This window comes from Bos javanicus, chromosome 3, assembly GCF_032452875.1.
Source record: "Bos javanicus breed banteng chromosome 3, ARS-OSU_banteng_1.0, whole genome shotgun sequence".
NCBI lineage: Eukaryota > Metazoa > Chordata > Mammalia > Artiodactyla > Bovidae > Bos > Bos javanicus.
In genome coordinates this window covers 58451060-58477518 of record NC_083870.1, presented here as the reverse complement: position 1 = coordinate 58477518, position 26459 = coordinate 58451060, and the positions used below count along the sequence as shown (strand labels likewise).

Sequence of the window (26459 nt, the reverse complement as noted above, 5' to 3'; positions counted from 1 at the left end):
TGTACGATGGTGGCCTGGTATGTAGAATAATAAGTGCTCATTGAATTTCTGAGTTGGCACCTACAGGTTGCCCTTTGATGCCAGACTCTCCACATGGGCCTTGATCACCCTGTGCTCCTTGGTGACCTCTTTTACCTGGAATTCCAGGTTGACCAGGTAGCCCTTGCTCACCCTATGGATAAAAAAAAAAGAAAGGTAATCTTGACTTTAGAACCTTTGAACATATTATTTTAAAATGAAACCTAAATTCTGGCCCATCCTCAAACATAGTACAAGGCACTGGGGAAGTCAAAATCTGCATGATCATTCTGCCCACCAATATTCTCCACATACATAATATTTGATTACAATGAACAAGAAATGTGGCAGTAGGGAAAGGGAATTCCAGAGATTGTGGTCATGACTATGGAAAAAGGAGGGGAGAGAGGGGCCTGCAAGTGTGGGAGGAGGATAGTGGGGCTACAGAGAGGGTGTGGTATGTGTGGGGGTGTTTGTATGTGATGGAGCTTGTGTTTTATTTGAATGGAAATTATTTTGCTGTGTTTTCTTTACCATACAGAGATGATTCAGCTGATACCACAAACAGAGCAGAATCTCTTAAAATGTGAACCCTGATTTTTGCCATGATTATTTTTTTCAATTCCATCATTAAGAAATTTCCATTATCTGTTTCCCAAGATTCCTTTTTTTTTTTTTTAAATCTTTATTTTATAGAAATATAGTCGGTTTACAATATTACATTAGTTTCAGATGTACTACATAGTGATTCAATATTTTTCTAGGTTATACTCTATTCAAAGCTATTATAAAATGTTGGCTACATTCCGTGTGCTGTACATTACATTCTTGTATCTTCTTTGTTTTATATTTAGTAGTCTGTACCTCTTAATCCTCTATGCCTATCTTGCTCCCCTGCCCCCAGCCCTCCCCCTACTGGTAACTAGTTTGTTCTCTATATCTTTAAGTCTGTTTCTATTTCATTATTTTCAGTTTTTAGATTCTACATATAAATGGTAACATATAGTTTTTGTCTTTCTCTGTCTGACTTATTGCAGTAAGCTTAATATCCTCTAGGTCCATCCGTGTTGCAAATGGCAAGATTTCACTTTTTTGGCTAAGTAATATTCTGTGTGTGTGTGTGTTGTGTATACCACATCTCCTTTATTCACCTGTTGGCTAGAAGGTTGCTTCCATATCTTGGCTATTGTAAATAATGTCACTATGGGAGTTCCCTGGTAGTCTAGTGGTTAGGATTTGGCATTGTCACTGCAAAGGCCTGGTTGGGAAACTGATATCTGACAAGCCACACAGTGCAGCCAAAAAAAAAAAAATTTTTTTATCTTTTTGAATTAGTGTTTTCATTTTCTTTGGATATATACCCAGGAGTGGAATTGCTGGATCATATAGTAGTTCTAGTTTTAGACACTGAAATTTTTAAAGCCCTGTATATAATTTAGCAGGAACACCATCACAGGCAATCAGTTTTTGTTCTGTTGCTAAAGCTATTGGATATATGCTAAAGTGATTCTGTTTTTTTTTTGGTCTGAGTGACAAGAAAATAATGTTTAATGTTTAATCAATATGCAAATCAAACAGTCTCCACTGGCATTATTAATCTAGAAAGAAATAATTGCATAGTTACTAGTAAGAGGAAGAACATTTAGTCTATACTTTCAAATGGGACAATCATTCTAAAGAGCTGTTCACTGGCAAAATTTCTCCCCAAGTTAGTATAGATTATATGCTATGTCATAAAAGATAACAATCATGAAGTATTTTTTTTCAGTATTTGCTTTTAGAGAAAAATCCTAAAACTTGTAGAGACTTCTGATGTCAGAAAATTATGAAATGTAAGAGTGTATTTAGCAATCAGGGTGACTTAGCTCATGGTAATTGGCATATGTATAATTATAATTTGCATTCCAGTTATTTAAACTGAGATATCCTTGATCAGGTTGAACATACTGTGAATAGAAGATCTCTTTTTCCAAGAAATAAGGTGCAGACAGTCTTTGGAGAATGGCCTCACTGAACTGGTAAATTAGCTTTCTCTGGATTTTGATGATTTCCCCAGTTCTTCCATAATTCCTCAGTGCTCTGGCCATTTTCTGATAAGTCATGGTCTTCCGGTTGCCTTTTTCTTTTCCCCAGAGTTGGGCAAGTTTTTCTTTGTTTTTTGATACAAACTGAAAGATGCCTTCGGTTTGATCTATCCACTGAATACAAGATGCCATCTCTGGATTACATAGGGATTCATGAAGGTATTCAAACAGTCGGAGCTTCTTCCTGCCTTTTCCTCCCTTTTGCTGGAGAAGAGCAGGTTGTACCAGCTGGTTTTCAGGGATGTTCTGCAGAGATTGATGAATATTTCCTTCAAAATAGAGGTCCGTAGCACTGTTTATTACTGTTTTCCAATTATAGATGGGTTCCTCTGCAGGCTGCACACCATAGCTGTTGGAATTTCCTCTGATATGAGAACGGTGGTTGATAAAAGCCAGGTAATTTTTGTAATCTGAGGAGTACTGAAAGTCTCCAGTTGAATGCTGCCTCAGTACTTCAAAAGCATCTTCAAACGCTTGACCCAGCTTGTCTTGTTCAGCACAAGCCATGCTTCATTAAAAAACTGACAATTCTGTCCATCAGAGGCCAATCCAATATTTACAAGTGCTCCAGGTGGAAACAACTTTCCCCTCTGAAGCACAGATCTGCAACACTCTCCCCAAGATTCCTTTGATACAAAGCCTCTTTATCCCATAAAAGTTCCTTTTAAAGATATAATTATTTTGTTTTTAAAAGTCAAGTATTTTAAAATATATTTTTATTTTGTTTTTGAAATAAGAGTTGCAATAGCTTTTACAATTTCTAAAAATAAGCTTAGAAATCATGTTCAATTTTTAGATAAGGTAATGAAAAATGGTGCTTGGTAAACTCTGACTAAAGCTTTCAGATTAGCAAATTATCCTTCACTGTCTTGAGATAAAGATATAGCTTTGGGACTTGACAAATTGGATCCTTTTTTTCCCCTCCCCCAGATTCACACAAAAGAGGCAGGGATCTTATTTCTTTTCCCAATTTTAGCATTTGCTCAGCTATATTTTTTTAGTGGAAAGGGATATTCATGGTAAAAACATTAACAGGCTCAAACTGTAAACAATAAGTTGCTGAGTCATCATTTTCAGAATATCTCAAAATTCTTTAGAAGCTAAGTCTTGAAAATCAAATTAAGAGATAATAATGATGAGGGTGCCAATGTCTTAATCCTGGTCTTTTATGAAACTGCATTAGATATTGGTCTAATCTTTTGGTTGTCTGGGTCAAATCTACAGTACATTGAGATATTTCTAAGAGAGGTTTTATATAGAAAGCCTATTAACATGTGACAACACTCCTTGCAATGAAGATTAATGCAAGACAATTACTATCACTTTAAGAAATAATCTGTGTGCTTATCATATTTGTTAATTAGTTGGTTAGGTTCAGACTTAGTGGAACAGGAAGTATACCTGAGAAAGTATGTAACTGGAAGTAAATAAAAATTTTCTGTTTTGGAGGAGAAGGTAGATGACAGAAAAGGAAGGAGAGACAAAATGAGTAAAAGAACATTTTTATAACACATCACTAGTCCTGGGTTAATAAATTGTTCCAGCAAATTACATGCAGTGTGGCTATCATGGGACATGGCTATGTCAAGGCCATGCACTCTCCTTTTTTCCCTCATGTGTTTTTTATTATTGGCCAAATTTAATTACAAGCTATCAATCTTACCATCCTGTGATCTAGTCAATAAACTCAGGGCCAGGAAAGATGGTCAATACTGCTCATCCATCTGAAGAAACATGCAAGTACCTTTGGGCCTTGAACTCCTGGGCTTCCTGGTGGGCCTGACGAACCCTTTGCTCCTTGAGGACCTAGAGATCCAGTCAGTCCTATTCTTCCTGGGCTGCCTCTGATGCCCTAAAAAACAGATAAGAAATGAGGACTGGAGTAGTTCTTAGGATATCCATCCAGAGACTCAATAAGTAAGGGAAGGGTTGATGTGCTGAAAGGCTGCTATTGATACACTGCCCGGGTTTGGGAGTTACCCTGGGCTTCTTTCGCAAATAAACGAAATGCTTACATGATGTTTTGGCTTACCTGAAATCTCTAATTATAGTTAATGTAATGGTCTTGGGTTTTTAAAATAAAAATACCTAGGCAGTACAAAGTCCACCAGTATCTCCTGACTAAAGAGCCTAGATATTAAGCATGTTTGTTGTATTCTAACTTTTTGTATTATACTCTGGTGTGCATGACAAATCTAATAACTGATTAATGTATCCTTAAGAAGGATTTTCTTCTTATTGTGGTCATTATTTCTCAATACATAAAAATACCAAATCACTACATTGTACACTTGAAACTTATATAACATTATATTAACATTTCATTAAAAAATAATATTCTTTTCAATCACATTATTCCAGAAAATTTGCTTCAAATAGCTTAATTAGAAATAAAGTTAAGTAAGTAAACAATATTTCCTCAAAGCCAAATCCTAAAACAAGGATTTTTGTAGAGCTTGTGAGTGAAGGATAGTTATTACATTTTCATATGTTTAAAAAATCAAAAGAAGAATAATATTTCAAGACACAGAAATTATATGAAATTATAGTTTCCGTATCTATAAACAAAGCTCATTCATTTGTATATTGTCTGTGACTGTTTTGTGCTAAATGGTAGAGTTCAGTAGTTGTAGCAGAGGCTCAAAGGCACGTATTGCTTCCCACCTCTGACTGTTGTGCTGAAAATTCCTGTGACGCAATTATAAATGGACAAGTGCTTCAAGCAGAACATATATTGACTTGCTGTGAGATTTTATTATCACTGCATATCCATTGTATCAAAACAAAAAAAGAAGAAAAAAGTCGACTTTGAATGTTGTATTTTTAAGGTACAGTGGAATGTGGATTATTTTGTGGTCAAGCTAGATGTCAAAGTTTTGTGTTTATTATGTGATGACACGACAGCTGTGCTTAAAAAAATACTATATACATCAACACTATTATACCAAGCACTTGACACAATATTCCCACTTCACAGAAATGTAACAGAAAAATTAGGAAAACTAAAATGGAGTATCTCATCACAATAAAAAATTCTTCACAAAAATTTGAAATGGAGTTGCAACTAAAGCGAAGTTTATAAGTGGTTCATTTGTTAGTCCAACAATGAAAGTCGCTTATTGATAGACAATTAAATCATGCAGCAAAAATAAACTTGTTTGTTAGCCTTTTGGCAAGAACAGTTGCTTGAAATGTCAAGGACATTGGAGTACTATCAATAGTCAATTAAAAAACCAAGGCAAATATTTCCAAGTGGTTTTACTTGCCTCTTGATCAATCAATAGATGTTAGTAATACTACTATTTATTTGAGGAATCAATGCTGAGTTTGAAGTGCCTCCAAAGTTAACCCCTATGAATAGTTGGTGGAGTAATTATAGGTAAGAGTAACTTCAAGTAAGTTAAAAAACTAAATCAGTACAGACTGATGTGGAATCTGCTAAAATGTGATAAAATTGATAGCAACAGATCAGAAAAAGATGAACTAGACAAATTAACAAAACTTGTGAAAAAGTTAAGATATTTAGAGCTATGATTATTCATTGTATTTTATTCACCAGGTACTCTGAGGAAAATACTTGAATCTACAATACGTTATTGAGCCAGTACTATCAAGAGTGAACTCCATTGACTCTTGTAAATTTAACTTTCAATGGTTCTGTGAATTTTTTTGTCAAAATAGAAACTGAATTTCCTGACTCTAACATGCAGCAGTTTGATGGCTTTGCAGGAATAAAGCTTCACTGGGCTTTTTGAGGTTAAGACTCAAGGTTTTCTTTGTATAAGAACTGCCGTCAACCTCTATTACTAATGTGGTTTTAGAAATTAAATTTTGCTGCAGATTTATTTAATGTTTATCTGTGAATTCAACCCCAAACTGCAAGGCAAAATAATGCTTACATGTGAAACATAGTGTGATAAAATCATTTTGATGACAACTAATATTTGAATCACAAGTAGTTCAAACAGCTTTATACACTTCCTCTGAAAAATTGAAATAAGTGAGATCTCCATTTCCACAAAAAGTTTTGGTGGGTAGATATTCTGAGCGCAAACACTTTGAGTAGGATTTTTCAGATCTAGATGCAAGAAATTTCTCTATTTCAAAATGAATTTAACTATCTGAGGAGTTTCAACTGAAACTTCAACTGGAAATAACTAATGTACAACATAATGACATGCTTAAAAGGCAACTATCAAGAGAAGAACCTAGCAGAATTTTACAAATTCTTTCCAAGCAATGAATATGCTAGATTAAAATCATATGCTCATGAACTGCAATATTTGGCAGTACATGTCTATGTGAAAAGAATGTTCAAAGATGAAATATGTAAGACATGCAAAATATCATTATGTCAGCATTAACAAATGAAATATTAATGACAAGAAACTGTAATAAGCTAAAGGTTATCTCCCATGCAAAAGAATTCCGTTTTTCTCATTAGTAGACTTGTATCACAAAAATTATACTAAATCAATACTTAAAATCCATAAAAATTTATTTTCTTTCTTGTTACATAAGTTCTTAAGCAATACTCCTGATTTTGCTTTTTGCCTTGCAAACTCAAAAACAGTTATTAATATTTACAGAAAAATTTTTCTGACCCCTATTTTAGGAGATTATTGTTACTTTCTGAGTTGATTCCTGGGATACTAAATTGGGTTGCACAATAGTTGTTCTATGCATTGAACAACATTTGCTGAATATCATCTATGTATAAGGAAAGTACCATGGGGAAGCCCTGTGAAAAACATAAACAAGATGTGGTTTTTATTTTTAAGAAGCCTAAAATTAAGTGAGAAAGACTGTAATATATAAATAGTTCTAATAAAGGCATAAATTAAAAAAAAAACATGAGATAAGAGATATAAAGTAAATACTAGAGAGGTTCTGAAGAGGGGAAGTTACCTCTGGCACTAATCAGAAAAGGAATTACTGAGAAGGTAGCCTTAACTGGAATATAAGGTAAAGATATTTCCCTAAAAGTTATAAAAGTGGTAGGAGAGATGACTGGCTCAAGATAGGCTAGAGTCATTTCTGTGGGGAGCCTGGCTGGCAGAATAGGATTTAAAAAGTAAAGCCAATTTTGAGTTTAATGCTAAAGCATTTTTCCTTAAAAAAAAAAAAAAAAAAATCTCCAAATCATCATGTATCTTTCTATCCTCTTACTAATGGCAAAAAATAGTTCCAATATACTTAAAAATTTACCTTTTCAAAGTAGATTTTCCTCATGATCATAAAACACTAAAGTAAGAATAAAATTGTATTTTACATCACTAGGTGCCATGTACTACGCTTGGTGCTTAAGGATATAGACTCTCATTCCTTAGCTTGACCTTTACATCTTTCTTTGTCCCAATCTACATCAAACATTTTCTTTCTCACCACTTATCTATATTGGTGGCTCAATATTTGTGAGGAACCTTTATGAGGGTAAAATCTTGATAGAGAGAAGGGGAATGAGGGTGGGAAGTAGGGAGGGAGAGAGATCCACATTGTGGATTTAGGATTCATGTGGTGGGGTTCTTCAAGTTTGCTTGCACCTTATCCTAAGCTAGTCAATGAGCCTAAGCTCTTTCCCTTTGTTTTTTTGTTGTTGTTGTTGTTGTTTTTTTGGCCTTTTGGCTGAGGCATGTGCAATCTTGGTTCTGGATCAGGGATCTAACCCATGTCTCCTGCACTGGGAATTGGAAGCACAGAATCTTAACCACCGTTACCTCCATGGAAATCCCTCCTTTTTCTTCTTACAATGTATTTTACATTGATTTAATTTGGTCTGTGAGCCTTTTGGGTCCATACCTCTGGGGTAGATTATCTGGTAGTGTACTTTCCATACGAATGATGAGAACCGTGGAGATAGGAGATAATGTCATTTAAGAGCTCATCATTACAAATGAACCCAAATCTATTCATAGTCATTTGAAATTCTAGGATACAGAATTTCAGAAATGTTTAGGAAAGACCTAAGTCTTATACCAATGGCCAGGATTCTGATGAGAATATGACTACAGGAAAATCCAGTTTTAAAAACAAAGTTTGGGTAAACAATGCTTCTCCCAATAACAAGAGGTTAAAAAACAGGAAGAAACCAATGGCCTGAAGAGAAAGCTGATTTTACAAAGTCATAAACAAAAGACAAATGAAGAAAACAACTACAGCAGACCAACAAAGTAGCTTCAGAATTAAACTAGCTGAAAAGTTGTAAACTATGGATCAGTATAATTTTTTTTTTTTTCTAAATGGTGGGTTGTCTTTCAAGACTGTGTGTATCCTATGTCTGGATGTATTAGGGAAGTAATGGATTCCAGATGGAGAGAACACAGAACATGTGAGAGACCACTCTAGATGATTTTAGGACACCACAACATTCTACAGTTCTAAAATAGTACCACTTCACCTCACTTTATTTGTAATTTAGGTATTGAAAAAAAAAATCTTTATGCTCAAACAGAAAAAAAAATGTATCTTTTGGATGACACATGAACAATGGACAGTCAGAGACTTGCCAAACACTCCTGACGTCAATAAGTATTTTTAGCGAGAATAATAAAGGCCATATGCCTAGTCCGCAGGGTTAACTGTACGCTAGGAACTTAATTTTACTTGCAGTACTATCAGATATTTCACACAGCACAAAAAATGTGTTCCAAATCATTTACTGTTCACATTGGTTTCTTAGAGAAAAATCTGAGGAAAGTAGCAGAGTGTTCTGTACAGAGTTCCAAGCAATGTTTCATACAAGTAGAGAACAAACATTTCTTATTATGAATACACAGATGGATGAGTGATTTTGTGTTCAAGAGAAACAGACGCTAATCCCTAGGAATTCTTTCCAGTGTCTTCTAAATGATTTGTCTAAAACCAATTAGCAAAGGATAAGTCACTCTGAGCAAATTTTAAAAAGCAAATAAAATCAAAATTACCATTAATTTGTTCAGAGATGCTGAGACCAATCAACAGTTTACCCAAGTCTTAGAAATGTTAATAAAATGGTAAAAGTACATGATGTCTCATGGCCAGAAACCTCCATTACCCTCAGATAGAAGCTAGCCTCCCTGCTGAGAAGGGTTTTGACTCTGTAGGAAAGTGTCAGTTTTGACAGGACTGAAGCTGATGGCCCCTTAAGACTTGCATCTCCAAGGAAGCAAGTACTTGGATCAATAATGACCATATCAACCACCTCCACAAGAGTTACTTCTGTGGAGAGTCGTCTACGTATTGGTAATGGCAATATGGTTGTGTTGTTTTATCTAATCTGATGTCAGTTATGAAAAGAAAATGAAGTTGCTTTTCACTTTGACTTCTCCGCAGGGAAAGGAAGGAGTAGCTTAAGTATAAATATGCCGTCATCCTGGAACTAAATGTAAAGATCTGGTAACAAAAATGGGGCTATTGTACATATCAGAGGATAGGCACAGAGAAATATTTTGGAACAATGATGACTACTTTGGATTTAATAGTGAAATATACCACTGCTGTTTGAATGCCCTTTGGTTTAGCTGTCTTATTCTCATTAGAATGGAAACAAACATATTAAGAAAAAGAATGTGTTAAGTAAACTTTGGGCTTCCCTTGTGGCTCAGCTGCCTGCAGAGTGTGGGAGACGTGGGTTTGATCCTAGGGTTGGGAAGATGCCCTGGAGAAGGGAAAGGCTACCCACTCCAGCATTCTGGCCTAGAGAATTCCATGAACTGTATAGTCCATGGGGTTGCAAAGAGTCAGACATGACTGAATGACTTTCATATAAAACCCCACATTTTAAAGAGGATTAGCAAATGAATACTATGTTTAAAAGTTTGAGTAAGATGAGAAATTTTTGATGTTAATTTCATTGATTTTTCAATAGTAGATTGATAAATTTTAAACTACACAGAACTTCAAATTGGTTTTGATGTTTTTATCTAAAGTAAAATTACTAGGAGAAGAGTTTTATCTTTTCCCTACTGCCAAGAACACTCCTTTGTGCTCAATCATATGTTTATATAGTTACTTGTTGTATGAGAAAACAGTAATTAAAACTAATGTAATTTCTATAGTACAAAAAAATAAATATGATGACCTAATTTTTTTTTTTTTTGGTATAATATTAGGCAACATAAATGGGTTTTCCAAAGTGGCTCAGTGGTAAAGAATCCACCTGTAATGCAGGAGCCACAGGAGATGCTGATTCAATCCCTGGGTTAGGAAGATCCCCTGGAGGAGGACATGGCAACCCACTCCAATATTTTTGCCTGAAGAATCCTATGGACTGAGAGGAGCCTGGCAGGCTACAGTCCATGGGGCTGCAAAGTTGGACACAACTGAGTGACTGAGCACAATAGTATATACATATATATATATTGTGTGTGTGTGTGTGTGTATATATATATATATAATATACACTATATATACACACACACATATATATATACACAATAGTATATACATATATATATGTGTATACACACACACACACACATGCATACAACATAACGTACCATATTTTTAAAGTCAGCAAACCAATGGGTTACAAAAATAATACTTTGTTTCCTTTAATCCAAGCAACTGAAAACACTTCTGTTTAAGTAGGAATTTCTCATTTTATTTGGCTTACTAAATATATCCCTCTTCGGAAAAAACTGGCTGTTTAAAAATACGTGGGATAGCAATTATTAGGTGATTATGTGCAGGGCTATATTACACATAAATATTGCAGCATTTATAACATTTTCTTGCAGGGGCAATCATAAATAATGTGGCCAAATGTTATAAATAAGATTTATGAACGAGCTATATACTAAAATTAGGAGGTAACTTTAGTTTTGAATTGCTAAACCTGTTAAAATCTATGGAATTCAGAGTGGGACTGAACTGAGGCATGTCTTAAGGTAGTGGAGACAAGTCTGCCTGACTAGGTCTGTTCTCAAGAGCATATACAACTGACTCTTGTTCAGTTTTAATAGATACAGGCATTTCAACATTGTATTACCTCACAGAAATGAATTACTCATTCATAGAACAATTGATGGTTTATCATTCTTGCAAAACAGTGTTTCAAATGCCACTATAATATTGGACAACATTACTGTATGCTATGAAATCTCCTTTACCCAGGCCTCAGCCTATAATCACGAGACTAATGGGGGGGGGCATGAAGGAGGATATTTCACCTATGTCTTTCACTTTTAGCATGACTAGGCAGTCATACCACTATGAAGAAATGAAAATCCATCGTTTATTTAAAAAATAATAAGTCTATATCCATACTACCTTACTTGATCCTCAGGTAATCCTGTTAACATGCCAAACTTTATCCTGACTAGAGGTCTTTTCATTTGGGTCTTTCATATGGCAAGTTCTTCCCTCATTCTTTAAATATTTGGTTTACTCTTCCCTTCAGTCCTTAGCTCAAGTGTAAGCCTTCTCAGTGAGTCCTCTATAGTCTACAATCTTTCTTAAAATCTATTTACCATTATGCTTTCTTTCTTGCATAACTCTTCCAACCATTTAGAATTACTTGATTTGTTTATAGACTACTACTCAATCATTAAGTTGTTTCATATTAAATTGTGACTTTTTTTTTTTAAGGTAAAAAATGGTTAAATGTCAGCAGTTTCTTGCTGTTCCACATATGTTCCAAGAGGGCAGTTCTTTGCCCATCGTGTTCACTGAGATCTTTCCTAACTCCAGGCTCATACTGTAACTGAGCAGGACCCTATGGGGTCTTCCCTAGGACAGTCCTATCCCCCCATATCCTCTGCTTTAGCTCCCCTCTGAAGTATCTACACTATAATATCTAATGAACATTTCTTGAGTTGTTTCACACACAGTTGAAGAAGTGAAAGTCACTCACTCATGTCCGACTCTTTGCAATCCCAAGGTCTGTATCCCACCAGGCTCCTCTGTCCATGGAATTCTCCAGGCAAGAATACTGGAGTGGGTTGCCATTCCATTCTTCAGAGGATCTTCTTGACCATGGATTGAACCCAGGTCTCCCAAATTGCAGGCGGATTCTTTACTGTCTGAACCACTAAAACCCTCACCAAATGGAAGAAATTAACTACCTGATAGCTATGGGTATGTGGCCCCCAGTCCCACTGGCAGCTAAGGATTGACAATGTTAACCCTTCTGACCACCCTGTAACCTCACAATGAATTGTTTATGAGTCAAACACACATCCTGTGATAGCCCTCCTTAACTGTGCCTTTCAAAATGCTTTGCTGAAACTCATCTGAGAGTTTGGGGCATTTTGAGCACTAGCTGTCTAGGACTCCTTGTATGGTGACTTACAGTAAACACTGCACTTTCCTTCACCGCAGCTTGGTGTCAGTGAATTGGCTTTACTGTGTAGGCGAGTGGACCCAAGTTTGGTTCAATAACACTCTTAAGTACTAAACAAATATTTGGTTACTGAATGTCAGCCTAGCCACGAAAATTATTATGGAAAAACAATAACGCAATAAGTGCATGCAGCCTACCAAGCACGTCACATACAACATCTCATTTGATCCTCATAAAGACCATATGAATTAGATATTACTGTATCCATTTTATAGATGATTCTTGAGTAGCAAGCACATCTTAATTTTAAATTCCGTCTCTAAAGTCATAATTATTATGCAAAGAACATTTGTTCTTCAAATATTTATTGAGTTTCTTCTAAATGGACCTGACACTATGCTAAATACTAGCGATACAAAAACAAAACAGAACACCAGTTCTATAGCAGTTTACAAATGCCTGAGGGAGAAAGACATTAAGATCATTAATTAGTGCGCAAATGATCCATGCTCTGATGGAATCAGTGTACAGAGTGTACAGAAGTTCAGAGCAGGCATGCTTAGCTTTGACTGAATAGTCCAAGGAAGGGTGCCTGAAAGAAATAACTGTTCAATTAAGTTCAATTCTGAAAGATTAAGAAGTTTTTCTTCCTAAGGTTAAAGATGGAAGAGTCTTCAAAGCAGAGGGAATATATTACATGTACAAAGGCATGAAAGTGGGGGAAATATACAGAATTTGGAGGAATGTCTAACAAATTAAGCATGATTGAAAAAGCATAGCACAATGGTTAAGAATACAGGCTCTGAATCTAGACTGTGTGATTTTGAATCCTGGCTCTATTATTTATTGTGTGTGTGATCTTGAGCAATTTACTTAGTCTGAGTCTCAGCTTCCTTTTTTGTAAACTGAAGATAATAGCTATACTTACTTCATGGAGTTTTGGTGAGAATAAACTTCACATATACTCAGCACCTTGCACATAGCATTTAATAATTGTTAGACTAAAAAAGAAAGGTAGAATACAAGACTGAGGCCAGATCATAAAGAAACAATATTCCACAAAGAGTACAGACTTTACTGGATTTGGAGTCATTGAAGAGTCAACTAAGAAAGTTACATTCTCTAGCAAATCTTTCATTTTGTTGCTAATAAGCAGCCCAATAGGCTGAGTTCTATCTGTTTTGGAAGAGTTCCTAATGAGCAGTAAATGGGCCAAAACAAGCAGAAGGGTGGAGAAGAGGGATAAAGTAGCAATCAGGCTAAAGCCTAACTGGATACTCAACCCCTTAATAATCAAGAGGTGACAGGATTTGATGAATGCAGATCTGGCCCCTGCTGGTATGTTTCTTCCTCCAAAATACTAAGAAAAAAGAAATATATCTTCTTAGAAACAGAAGTTTCTTTGGGGTGACCAGCTCATAAACTAGGGAATACACCACCCAGAGGGGTGCCAGGACTGCTGGTGTTCCTAACAGAGGCTTCCATGGTGGTCCTGCTACGCTATGCTTGGATTATGAGTGGCTGATGAAGTGTGTTTTTCCTTCTTAGACTTAGACTAGGTGGACCCAGTCCACAGGTGGAAAAATGCAAGACTTTCAACGTTCTTCAAAGACAATCATCTCATTTTCGACAACACTTAAGCCTGTGTTTACCTGAGGAAGTTCAAAGTCAAGACTGAAAGGCTTGGATTTGTCCCAAGTTGTTAGTTTGTTTCTTCCCCTCTTTTTCAATAGCCAGTGTTATTAGTTGCAGCAATGAAAAATAAAGACGGGTAAGCCTTCATTTTGATGACAAATAGATTTATGGTCTTTTCAGGGAAAAGGTTGTTTTCCTTTTTCATAAATGACTCAGGTATTATGCTAATACAGAAGTCCAGCTCAATGAAAACAGCATGGTAGACTCATTTACTGCAGATGTGCTAAGTTGACTACCCTCAAAACACTCATTTATACAGAAGAAAATTCGCACAGTCAACTGTGAGCTTCCCCAATACCATCCTTCAGTTGCAGTCACATGACCTTGAAGAAACATTGAAACTGCAGTGTGAGTATGCCAAAAATTCTTTAACTCCTTTGGCCACATCAAAAAGAGAAAGAACATTGTTTAGGAAAATCAGGCACTTGCATAATCCTAGAAATCCCAGGATAAATATTTTTCTCAGTGGAAAAATCCAGCAGTCTTTAACGGCGAGCCAAAAAACACCATGGTGCCATGATTTGAAAAAAAGAAAATAAAAAAAGGAGAAACACACACACACAAAAGACCAACAGAATGATGTCCTTATTCTTTGTTGAAAATATTCCAGGTAACTTGCTAGTATTTAGAAATTATACTGCTTTCTCTTAAGTAGTTTTTCTATCGCCATAGTAGCTTTTAGAAATAATTCCCTTAGAAATCACATTTCCTAATGACTAGTTTAGCCACTGTACTTAGTTTCACAGAACAGACTAGTCCCTTATTAAGCATTATAATTCTAGTTTCATTATGAATATTCTATGGGGAGCAGAGACATTTGTAAAAAATATTTCTATATCCATAAATAGCAATAGCATGTGTAAACCTTGGGGTTAAAAGGGGACTCCTTAAGGGAAAGTTATTTTGCTTTTATTTCAAAGGTTACAAAATGCTTCAATACTTTTAACCTCCTGATATTCTAAGTATGCATGTAATTTTTTCCCTAACATTTTTTGAAAACACTAAAAAGTAGGAGACAATGAGTTATGATCTGATACCTAATTGCTTACTAATAGAAATACCAGATGCCGCTCAATTTCATGGCCCTGGGAGGTATATTGTACAATATTCAATATTATTGTAATTCATTTCATCTTTTCATCACAAAATTCAATGAGTTTTTTATACTCAAATATAAAGGGATATGTGGCTCAATCTATTTTTTAAATGATCCTCAATTAGAAGTAGGATAACCTTCTAAGTGGAGCTAGAATATGCACGTTTTGTTGTCTGACTAATCTCTTGATTTCAAGTATTCAGCATCTCCATCTATACTAAGTTCATCTAGCATTTAAATATGGTTAAGGTTCTCTAAGAATAACTTTTGACCTTAGACTCAGTTTCTTCTCTAGTTATTTTCCTACCTTCCCCTTTAGAGCTGAATTTCTTCATTTAACTGTCTGTATATTTTGATTTCCTCACTACTCAGGCGTTTACTCTCACTCTCAAGCACTCGAGTCCTGTTTCTGCCTCCACTAATCAAATAACTATTTACTTGCTCAAGTTACCAATAATTTCCATGTACTAATAGGCAACAATTATAATGATATCTTATTAGATTTCTATATTAGTCAGGGGGAAGTCCTTATTTGCAAACATCAGAAAACAATTAAGCAAAAAGTTTACTGTAAAGACATCGAGTAGCTCATATAATCACAGATAAATCTAGAAAACCAGGTTTGGAAAATGGATAAAATTAAAAGACTAGGCAGCCAGAATTTGGGCACTATAGTGAGCACCACCCTAGCTCTTGAATGTTGACGCCAGTCATCCCTGGAGGCTGAGTGCCATTGAAAGTTATTGCTGCTGCCACCAGAAGAGAGTCCTGTTATCCCTGGTTCTGTGTATTATTAGCTTCTCAATTGAAAGTGTTGATTGCTTAGGCCTGGGTCATGGGCCAGCATCCCTGTTTCAAAGAGGGACTACAAGGTGAAGGTCTGAAATTTTTAACTTCTGTAGTAAAAGGTGGCTTCCCGTTAAGACTCAAAAAGAGAGAAAACACAAAAATTTCTGAACATTAAAATGGGATTGAGACACTGAGTAGCCAAAAAACCAGACCAAAAACAGAATAAAACATGTCCAACACAGTCTCTCATTATTATTAGATGCAGCTGATGAATCTGTCCCTTGAAATATTTTTAAGTTTGCAAGATAAGGCATTCTTTTTCTATTATGACCACTCTATCTCAGACTTCTTTGTAGTCCCCTCTTTTTCTTTACATGACTTACAAATGATAGGATTCATCACCACTTGGTTCTAGACCTTCTTTCTACTGTTAACCTAATATTTGTGCTTTTTCTTCATTTGCTCCCCATATCCACCCACTGCCTATCCTCCATGTTGTTAATTTTCCTAGGAGTCTCACCTTTATGGACTGCTTCCTCTGATTCTCTTGTGCTCTGACTTCCAGTTGTGGTTGGCCAATGGGATGAACCAGTAGGACACCAAAAGTTACCAGAAGAGAGAGGTAATATATGTTTTTCTTCCATCTCCTCCCAACTTGGGCATTCTGTAAGTGACTGGGTTACTTTCAACTATAGCTCCTGTAAGAGTCTCCTTTTCTAATAGCTCTGGGTCTCAACTTGACTCTCAACCTGACATTCTTTCTTTCCTTTAACCTTTCAGCTCTCAGGGTGGTTAATTGCTTCCTACTGTTGATAGGCTCTGAGTTTACCCAACATCATTTAGTGACTGACTTAACCCTGACCACCCTTCTATAATTAGTCTCTTCAAAATTCCAGCTGAGTATTCCATCTACTTCAAAACAGGACTCTGATTAGTACATTTTACTAGGTTGATACTTTAAATTTATATTTGACTTCCTCTCTGAGCCCTAGCCCCAAATATCTAATTGCTCACTTACCACCTCTGCTCTAATGTCAGAACCTCTCCCACAAAATTTGGGCCTCCTTCAGCATTTGCTTTTTTAGTGATGGGCACTACAATGCATTGAATTAGAAACTTGAACAAGTTGGAAATTATAAGTTATCCTTGACATCTCCCTTCCTCCTGCACCTTCCATATTCAAGCATTGAAGTCACATTAAAGCTATTTCTTAAATACTGCCTAAATCCATCCATTTCTTTCCATTTCCACTTCATCAGTCTACTACAAACCATGCATATATATAGCCTGGAATATTGCAGTAAATAGTCTTCTTTTTAGTCTTCTGCATCTACTCCTGCCCCTTCCCATCCATTTTCCACACTGGAGCCAGAATAATATTCCTCCTGTATTTAATACTCAATGGGATCCTACTGTCTAGATAATGCTCAGTATCCCTGATAATTCTTTCATTATCCACCATGATGCTGCTCTTGCTTACCTCAACAGCACCAAACTGTATCGTTCTACACTTTGCTCACTAAACTTTAGCCACAACTGACCTTCTTCCTCTCCTTCTTCAATCATACTGTTCTTCCTAGCATCGTATATGCTATTGTTTCTGCCTAGAATATTTCTTTTTTGCTTTCTCCACTCACCATTATGATTCCTAATTTACTCCTGGTTGTAGTTCAATGTCATCTCTCTCTCTCTCTTCCTATATCTTCATATAAAACCACTTTCCTGAGGTATAGTTGACATAAACTTCAAAATCTAGAACCTGATAAATTGACATAAAGAATACATCTGTGAAAAAGTGCATTAAAATGAAGGTAACATATCTACCACTCCCAAAATGTTCCCCTCTCCCTCTCTAAGTTGTCCTCACACACACTTTCCTCTCCAGGAAAACAATGACTTACTTTCTGTCTCTACAGATTAGTTTCCAGTGTCTAGATTTTATATAGGTGGCAGTCTACAGTATGTCCTTTTTGCTGTACCTTTTTCCCCACTCAGAATAATTATTTTGAGATATATTCATATTGTAGTATGTATCAATTGCTCATTCTTTTTATTCTTTTTATGTATATTTCATTATACATATGTACCACAATTTGTTTAGTCATTTACCTTTTGATGGACACATGGATTGTTTCCAATTTGGGGCTATTACAAAGAAAACTGCAACAAATATTCATATGCAAGTTTTTGTGTGGACATACGCTTTTATTTCTCTAGGCCAGTTCAGAGTGGCTGGTTCATAAGCCAGGTGTACCTTTAAAGTTTTAAGGTAAGGCCAGTGTATTGGATAATTGACATCTTAATAGTACTGAATCCTTTGATTCGTGAACATAGTGCATACATCATTTATTTGAGTCTTCTTTAATTTCTGTCAGCAATGTCATATGGTTTTCAGTATCAAGTTGCATATTTTAGGGGGGTCAGATTATCTGATTTTAACACGACAGTAAATATTGCTTTTTAAATGTCAATTTCCGATTGCTCAGGAATGCAGTACATAGAAATACATTTCATTTTCGCATATTGATATTGCACCCTGCAGCCTTGCTAAATTAATACTTGTTTTTTTTTGTAGATTCTGAAGGATTTTCTATATAGATGATCATGTTATCTGTGAATAAAGACAGTTTTATTTCTTTCAGTCCAATCTGGTGGCTTTTCCTTTTTCTTTTACTGACTAGAACCACATTCAGTGCTGAATGTCTCATGTAAATGTATGAGAATAATAAACATATCTGTTGGCATATGAGGCCTCAGGTTTGTCTCACAAACACCTACACAAAAAATACTTCTTGGAGGAAGTATTCAAATAATAATAGAAACAAATTCAGAAGATTCTACAAGAAATGCTGAAAAGTAATAGTGACTAAATAGTTGCGTTTACTACTCTGTTAAAAAAGAAACTAAGGGTAAAGAGAAGTAAATGAGGATTAAGTCAAAATTCAACCTTATATTAAAAAATGATGAAGGGTTAAGGATGGTATATGGAAACAAAAGGGCATGAGAGCAAATAAAAGTATTTGTTTTGTTAGAGGGAAGATACAATTAGTGACATATTAAACAAATAACTAGAGTTAAATAAATACACATTTGGTTCTTAAATTCAGGGCAACTGCTAACAGAACACCAGCTGAAAGAGAATAGGTAACTTTTAAACCAGCAGAAGAGAATTCAATTGATACAATGAAAATTAGAAAAGAAGAAAAAGAGAAACACACATCCCAAAAGATAGTACAGGACAAAGAAACTAAAGAATAAAGATGGCAAAATATTCTTAATAGAGGAATTTTAGACGAAGTCTCTCTAAGACTAATAGTAGGATGTAATAGGATTTCTGCTATTATTAGCAGTGGTGAACGTGAACATGAAGTCGCTCAGTTGCGTCCAACTCTTTACGACCCATGGACTGTAGCCTACCAGGCTCCTCTGTCCATGGGATTTTCCATACAATAGTACTGGAATGGATTGCCATTTCCTTCTCCAAGGGATCTTCCCTACCCGGGGATTGAACCTGGGTCTCCCGCATCATAGACAGACACTTTACCGTGTCTGTCTATGGACTTCCCTGGTGGCTCAGACAGTAGCAGTGGTAGGATGTCTACTATTGCTGCTACATTTTCAAATAGTAGTGGGAGTCCCTATCAGCCTGTGTTGAAAGAAGAAAAAAAATTGAGTTTAAGAGTTAAAGTTGCCAATGTTTGAAAATATTACCACCTAAAACCCCAATAGGATCACAATAGTAAATTATTAGAAATAAAAAATCCAATTGTATAGAATATAACATAAATCAGTAAAGGAAAGATACATCCATCTGAATGCAGAGTTTCCAGGGTAGCAAGGAGAGATAAGAAAGCCTTCCTAAGTGATCAATGCAAAGAAATAGAGGAAAACAAAAGAATTGGAAAGACTAGAGATCTCTTCAAGAAAATCAGAGATACCAAGGGAACATTTCATGCAAAGATGGGCACAATAAACGACAGAAATAGTATGGACCTAATAGAAGCAGTAAAAATTAAAAAGAGGTGGCAAGAATACATAGAAGAACTATATAAAAAAGATCTTAATGACCCAGATAACCATGATGGTATAATCACTTACTCTCCTAGAGCCAGACATCCTGGAGTGGGAAGTCAAGAGGGCCTTAGGAAGCATCACTACAAACAAAGCTCGTGGAGGTGATGGAATTCCAGCTGAGCTATTTCAAATCCTAAAATGATGATGCTGTGAAAGTGCTGTACTCGATATGCCACCAAATTTGGAAAACTCAGCAGTGGCCACAGGACTGGAAAAGGTCAGTTTTCATTCCAATCCCAAAGAAAGGCAATGCCAAAGAATGCTCAAACTACCGCACAGTTGCACTAATCTCACACTTTAGCAAGGTAATGCTCAAAATTCTCCAAGTTAGGCTTCAACAATATGTGAACTGAAACTTGAAGATGTTCAAGCTGGATTTAGAAAAGGCAGAAGAATCAGAGATCAAATTGCCAATATCTGTTGGATCATAGAAAAAGCAAGAGAGTTCCAGAAAAACATCTGCTTCATTGGCTATGCCAAAGGCTATAACTGTGTGTATCACAACAAACTGGAAAATTATGAAAGAGATGAGAATACCAGACCACCTTACTGGCCTCCTGAGAAACCTGTATTCAGGTCAAGAAGCAACAGTTAAAACCGGACATGGAACAAAAGACAAGTTCCAAATTGGGAAAGGAGTATATTGGGATACAAGGTATACAAGGCTGTATATTGTCATCTTGCTTATTTAACTTTTATGCAGAGTACATCATGCAAAATGCCAGGCTGGATGAAGCACAAGCTGGAATCAAGATTGCCAGGAGAAATATCAATAACCTCAGATATGCAGATGACATCACCCTTATGGCAGAAAGTGAAGAGGAAGTAAAGAGTCTGTTGATGAAAGTGAAAGAGGAGAGTGAAAAAGCTGACTTAAAACTCAAGATTCAAAAAATGAAGATCATGGCATCCAGTCCCATCACTTCATGGCAGATAGATGGGGAAACAATGGAAACAGTGACAGACTTTATTTTCTTGGGCTTCGAAATCACTACAGATGGTGAGTGCAGCCATGAAATTAAAAGACACTTGCTCCTTGGAAGAAAAGCTATGACAAACCTAGATAGCATATTAAAAAGCAGAAACATTACTTTACTGACAAAGGTCCGTCTAGTTAAAGTGATAGTTTTTCCAGTAGTCATGTATGGATGTGAGAGTTGGACTACAAAGAAAGCTGAGTGCAGAAGAATTGATGCTTTTAAACTGTGGTATTGGATAAGATTCTTGAGAGTCCCTTGGACTGTAGGGAGATCCAATTAGTCCATACTAAAGGAAATTAGTCCTGATTATTTGTTGGATGGGCTGATAAAGCTGAAACTCCAAAACTTTGGCCACCTGATGCGAAGAACTGACTCATTTGAAAAGACCCTGATGCTGGGAAAGATTGAGGGCAGGAGGGGAAGGATGAGATGGTTGGATGGCATCACCGACTCAATGGATGAGTTTGAGTAAGCTCTGGAAGTTGGTGATGGACAGGGAAGCCTGGTATGCTGCAGTCCATGGGGTTGCAAAGAGTCGGACATGACTGAGCGACTGAACTGAACTGAACTTAGAGCTAAATCAGAGTACTGGGTAGAGAAAGAGTAGAACTCTAGGACAAGGGATGGGGATATCTGACCAGACATGGGCAAGGCCAACAGACATGGGCAAGACCAAGAACTGTGAACCTTAAATCTCTCTTAGTCTTCCTTGCCTGTGGAGATAGCCACCCTGCTCAAGCATCTGGAAGCACCATTAACAGCCTGAAGGACTGGCAATTTGAAGCCTTGACTCAACTGTGGCCTACGGTCAATGAGGTTGAAGTGCTATAACTTCCCTAGCATACTGCATAGGAAGGGTCCAAAGGCTCAGGAAGATAGAAATGTGGAGGTAGATTTATCATGTGCGATCTGATCAATCACCCTCTAATGATGGCCCCTGAAAGGGATCAAAGGACACTCTTTACCAAGGTGTTAAGAAATCTTAGTATTAGGTTCCCTTATTTAAATAGGGGCCTTCCCTGGTTGCTCAGAGGGTAAAGCGTCTGACTGCAATGTGGGAGACCTCAGTTCAATCCCTGGGTTGGGAAGATCCTGTGGAGAAGGAAATGGCAACACACTCCAGTATTTTTGCCTGGAGAATCCCATGGACAGAGGAGCCTGGTACGCTACAGTCCACGGGGTTGCAAAGAGTCAGACACGACTGAGTGACTTCACTTCACTTCACTTCACTGGACTCTTGAGTGGTAGAGTCTAGGTGACAGGGCTTTACTATCAGAGAAAAGGTAGAAGCAGTTATTACAATAAGCCACAGGATAGAGCAGAACCAAATGTTCTGACCACAGAGATCTGTAGTAATTGTTAGTTGATCAAAGAGCCAAGAAATTAAACATACATTATGCCAATATACTGACATATAGGTAGGTCTGCATAATCCTAATTTAAGTCACTATACTTGGGATTCAGGACCTCTCACTAAGTTCCCAGTCTCCAGCCAGTTCCTAGCCCAGAACCTTTTGACTGAAGGGGAGGCAGGTTCTCTTTGAGGAAGAACCTGCAATGTGGTCATAGGTGTACACAGTGACTCTTGCCCTAAGTCATCTTCAGAGGGACTTGTGTTCATTTACCAGGTGACTGAACACTGGGAAAAGGGAAAGTCTCAACCTTTCTGGGGCTGTTAGATATTGGATTTGAACTGATAATAAACCCTGGAAATTCAAAATATCGTCATGGCACTCTGGTCAGACTGGAAAGTTTATGAAGGCTAAGTGATAAATAGTGATAAATGCAGTTTTGGCCTGATATCTTTTCCAAGTAGTTTCAGCAGGGTTATGAACCCAGTTGTCATTTTTGTATTTTTTTTCCTCCAATCTCAGAGAACAGTGAAAATTCCTAACTCATAAAGTAAAGGCTACTGTAGTAGAAAGGGAAGAGACACATGGAAGCCCTTGCTTCCCACCCCTTCCTATCTCTTGCTGCCCCTTTCCCCACAGTAGTATACCTAAGGTAACAGCACATCCGTGCAGAAAACTGTGCACATTAACCACCATGTCCCTGTGGAAAATTGTAAATCCTATTGCCAAAAGATGCAGGAGCAGTGATTCTACCACATTTCGCATCTGTTTTACTCGACTGTTTGATGCAAACACCAGATAACTCCAACACTTAAACTTACAAAATTAATTGTGTGTTGATGTCAGTCACCGCTGCAGTTTCTGAATGGTGTCTTTACTAAACAGGATAGCCATTAGCAACAGGAGTTACTGGCCCAGTGAAATATTTCTTACCAATGTTTCTATCTGTAAAGATAATCAGAAGCAGTTTGCTTGCTTTCACAAGGCAGAGAGAGCTGTATCCCTTCAATGCCTTATCTCAGTGTTATGTCAGCTCAGTTTCCTCTAATAAAACAGACCAGTGGGTATCTTAACAGTCTTGATAGCTCACAAAATATCATGCAGGTCCATTAAACTGAGGACACTGTGCAACTTGGACTGAATAAGTGCCCTAAAGATACGCTGGAAAAGTGAAAGTTGCTCAGGCATGTCTGACTCTTTGCAACCCCATGGACTATACAGTCCATGGAATTCTCTAGGCCAGAATACTGGAGTGGGCAGGCTTTACCTTCTCCAGGGGATCTTTCCAACCCAGGGATCAAACCCAGGTCTCCTGTGTTGCAGGCGGATTCTTTACCAGCTGAGCCACAAGGGAAGCCCAGAGATATGTCAGAGGATAGAATTAAAAAGTTCATGACACTTGGTAGATGGAAGAAGTTCCTAGGTTTGGGGGTATATCAGGATACCCTCTCTAAGAGACAAGTACTTTGCATTGCTCAAAACAATAAAAGAGGCATAATGCTTGGTGAACCTCTCCAGACTTTGGAGTCAATCTTTACCACCTTTGGGTATGCTGCTAAAACCCATTTACTCACTTTATTGTGGCAAAATATATATAGCATATATTTACCATTTTAACCAGTTTTAGATATGTAGTTCAGAGGCATTTAGTACATTCACAGTGGTGTGTAACCATCACCATTATCCATCTGCAGAACCTTTTCTGTTCCCAAAATGAAACTCTGTACCCATTAAACAGTAACTTCTCCATTTCCTTCTCCTCCCAGTCCTTCTATTCTACTTTCTATGAATTTGACCACTTTATGTACCTTATATAAATGGAATCGTATAATATGTTTACGTTTGTGTCTGGCTTAGGATAATGTCTTCAAGGTTTATCCATGTTGTAGCATGTGTCAGAATTTCCTTCCTTTTTAAGACAATAATATTCCACTGTATTAATATGTATATAACACGTTTATCTGTTTCACTGTTGACTCTCATATGGGGTTGTTTCCATCAATTGATGACTGTGAGTAGTGCTATTATGAACATTGGGAAAATTTCTGTTCAAGTTTCTGCTTTCAGTTCTTTGGGGTATACACCCAGGAGAGGAACTGTTGGATCATATGGTAATCCAATGTTTAATTTTTCAGGACCTGCCATACTGTTTTCCACAGTGGCTACATCATTTTACATTCCGATTAGCAGTGCACAAGGGTTCCAATTTCTTTACAAACTTACCAACAACTTTTTTTTATTTTTTTAAAATTTTATTTAATTTTTAAACTTTACAATATTGTATTCGTTTTGCCAAATATCGAAATGAATCCGCCACAGGTATACATGTGTTCCCCATCCTGAACCCTCCTCCCTCCTCCCTCCCCATACCATCCCTCTGGGTCGTCCCAGTGCACCAGCCCCAAGCATCCAGTATCGTGCATTGAACCTGGACTGGCGACTCGTTTCATACATGATATTATACATGTTTCAATGCCATTCTCCCAAATCTTCTCACCCTCTCCCTCTCCCACAGAGTCCATAAGACTGTTCTATACATCAGTGTCTCTTTTGCTGCCTCGTACACAGGGTTATTGTTACCATCTTTCTAAATTCCATATATATGCATTAGTATACTGTACTGGTGTTTTTCTTTATGGCTTACTTCACTCTGTATAATAGGCTCCAGTTTCATCCACCTTATTAGAACTGATTCAAATGTATTCTTTTTAATGGCTGAGTAATACTCCGTTGTGTATATGTACCACAGCTTTCTTATCCATTCATCTGCTGATGGACATCTAGGTTGCTTCCATGTCCTGCCTATTATAAACAGTGCTGCGATGAACATTGGGGTACACGTGTCTCTTTCCCTTCTGGTTTCCTCAGTGTGTATGCCCAGCAGTGGGATTGCTGGATCATAAGGCAGTTCTATTTCCAGTTTCTTAAGGAATCTCCACACTGTTCTCCATAGTGGCTGTACTAGTTTCTTTCTTTTTTTGGGGGGGGGTGGTAGGGAATAGCTATCTTAGTGGTAGTAATTTGTTGTTGTTCTTGTTGTTTAGTTGCTAAGTCATGTCTGAGTCTTTGAGATTCCATGGACTATAGCCCACCAAGCTCCTCTGTCCATGGGATTTCCCAAGCAGGAATCCTGGAGTGGGTTGCCATTTCCTCCTCCAGGGGATCTTCTCAACCCAGAGGTCAAACTCACATTTCCTGTACTAGCAGGTGGTTTCTTTACTGCTGAGCCACCAGGGAAGCCCAAAGTGGTGTCTAATAGTGGTTTTGATTTTCGTTTTCCCTAATGATTAGTGATGCTGAGCACCTTTCCTTGTGATTACAGGTCATTTGTGTATCTTATTTGAAGAAATATCCTTCGAATCCTTTGCCAACTTGCTAGTTTTTGTGGGCCCCGAGGAAAGACTCTGCAGCAGATTCAAGATGCCATGTAAGATACCTTGCTATCTGAATGGATGACTGAGCAGATCCAATAATATGAGAAGGGTCTTTAGCTGATAGAGATGCTATATGCACCCTTTGGTAATCCCAATAAGAGAATCAGAGCTTATATCCATAAGGCTTTGTAGGTAAGTCATGCCTTCTTTGCCAAATGTAATCTCCCATTTGGAAAGCAGTTCTGGACTTTGTCTGGTTGAAACTGAATTATCAAATAACTATGTGTCCTGAACTGCTCATTATGATAAGAGTGATAGCTGATCCACTGAATCATAAAACTAGCTGTGTACAGCAGCATTCACATCTAAATAGAAATAGTATTGGGCCCTGCTGCTGCTGCTAAGTCACTTCAGTTGTGTCCGACTCTGTGCAACCCCATAGACAGCAGCCCATCAGGCTCCACCGTCCCTGGGATTCTCCAGGCAAGAACATTGGAGTGGGTTGCCATTTCCTTCTCCAATGCATGAAAGTGGAAAGTAAAAATTGAAAGTGAAGTCGCTTAGTCGTGTCCGACTCTTCACGACCCCATAGACTGCAGCCCACCAGGCTCCTCCGTCCATGGGATTTTCCAGGCAAGAGTACTGGAGTGGGGTGCCATTGCCTTCTCCGGTATTGGGCCCTAGTAGTCCAAAAATCACAAATGAAATATGCGATCATGCAATTGAGATGTCCATG

The 26459-nt window shown here is 37.2% G+C and overlaps 2 protein-coding genes across 4 annotated transcripts in view; both read right to left on the bottom strand.

Moving 5' to 3' along the window:
• Positions 1-26459, bottom strand: part of COL24A1 (collagen type XXIV alpha 1 chain) — a 398952-nt gene that overhangs the window by 41140 nt on the left and 331353 nt on the right. For all 3 annotated transcript variants that reach the window (XM_061411389.1, XM_061411390.1, XM_061411391.1), the window contains exons 49-50: positions 3847-3954; positions 65-172 (exon numbers count right to left, since the gene is read on the bottom strand). In XM_061411389.1, coding sequence (XP_061267373.1) covers positions 65-172; positions 3847-3954 — 216 coding nt within the window. The remainder of the gene's footprint in view (positions 1-64; positions 173-3846; positions 3955-26459) is intronic.
• LOC133244355 (transcription factor Spi-C-like) lies at positions 1609-2765 on the bottom strand. The gene has a single exon (XM_061411392.1). It carries the CDS (start codon positions 2607-2609, stop codon positions 1863-1865), a length of 747 nt encoding a protein of 248 aa, XP_061267376.1. The 5' UTR covers positions 2610-2765; the 3' UTR covers positions 1609-1862.

Coding starts and splice junctions, on each gene's coding strand:
- LOC133244355 (XM_061411392.1), bottom strand. CDS start 2,609: ATGGCTTGTGCTGAACAAGACAAGCTGGGTCAAGCGTTTGAAGATGCT.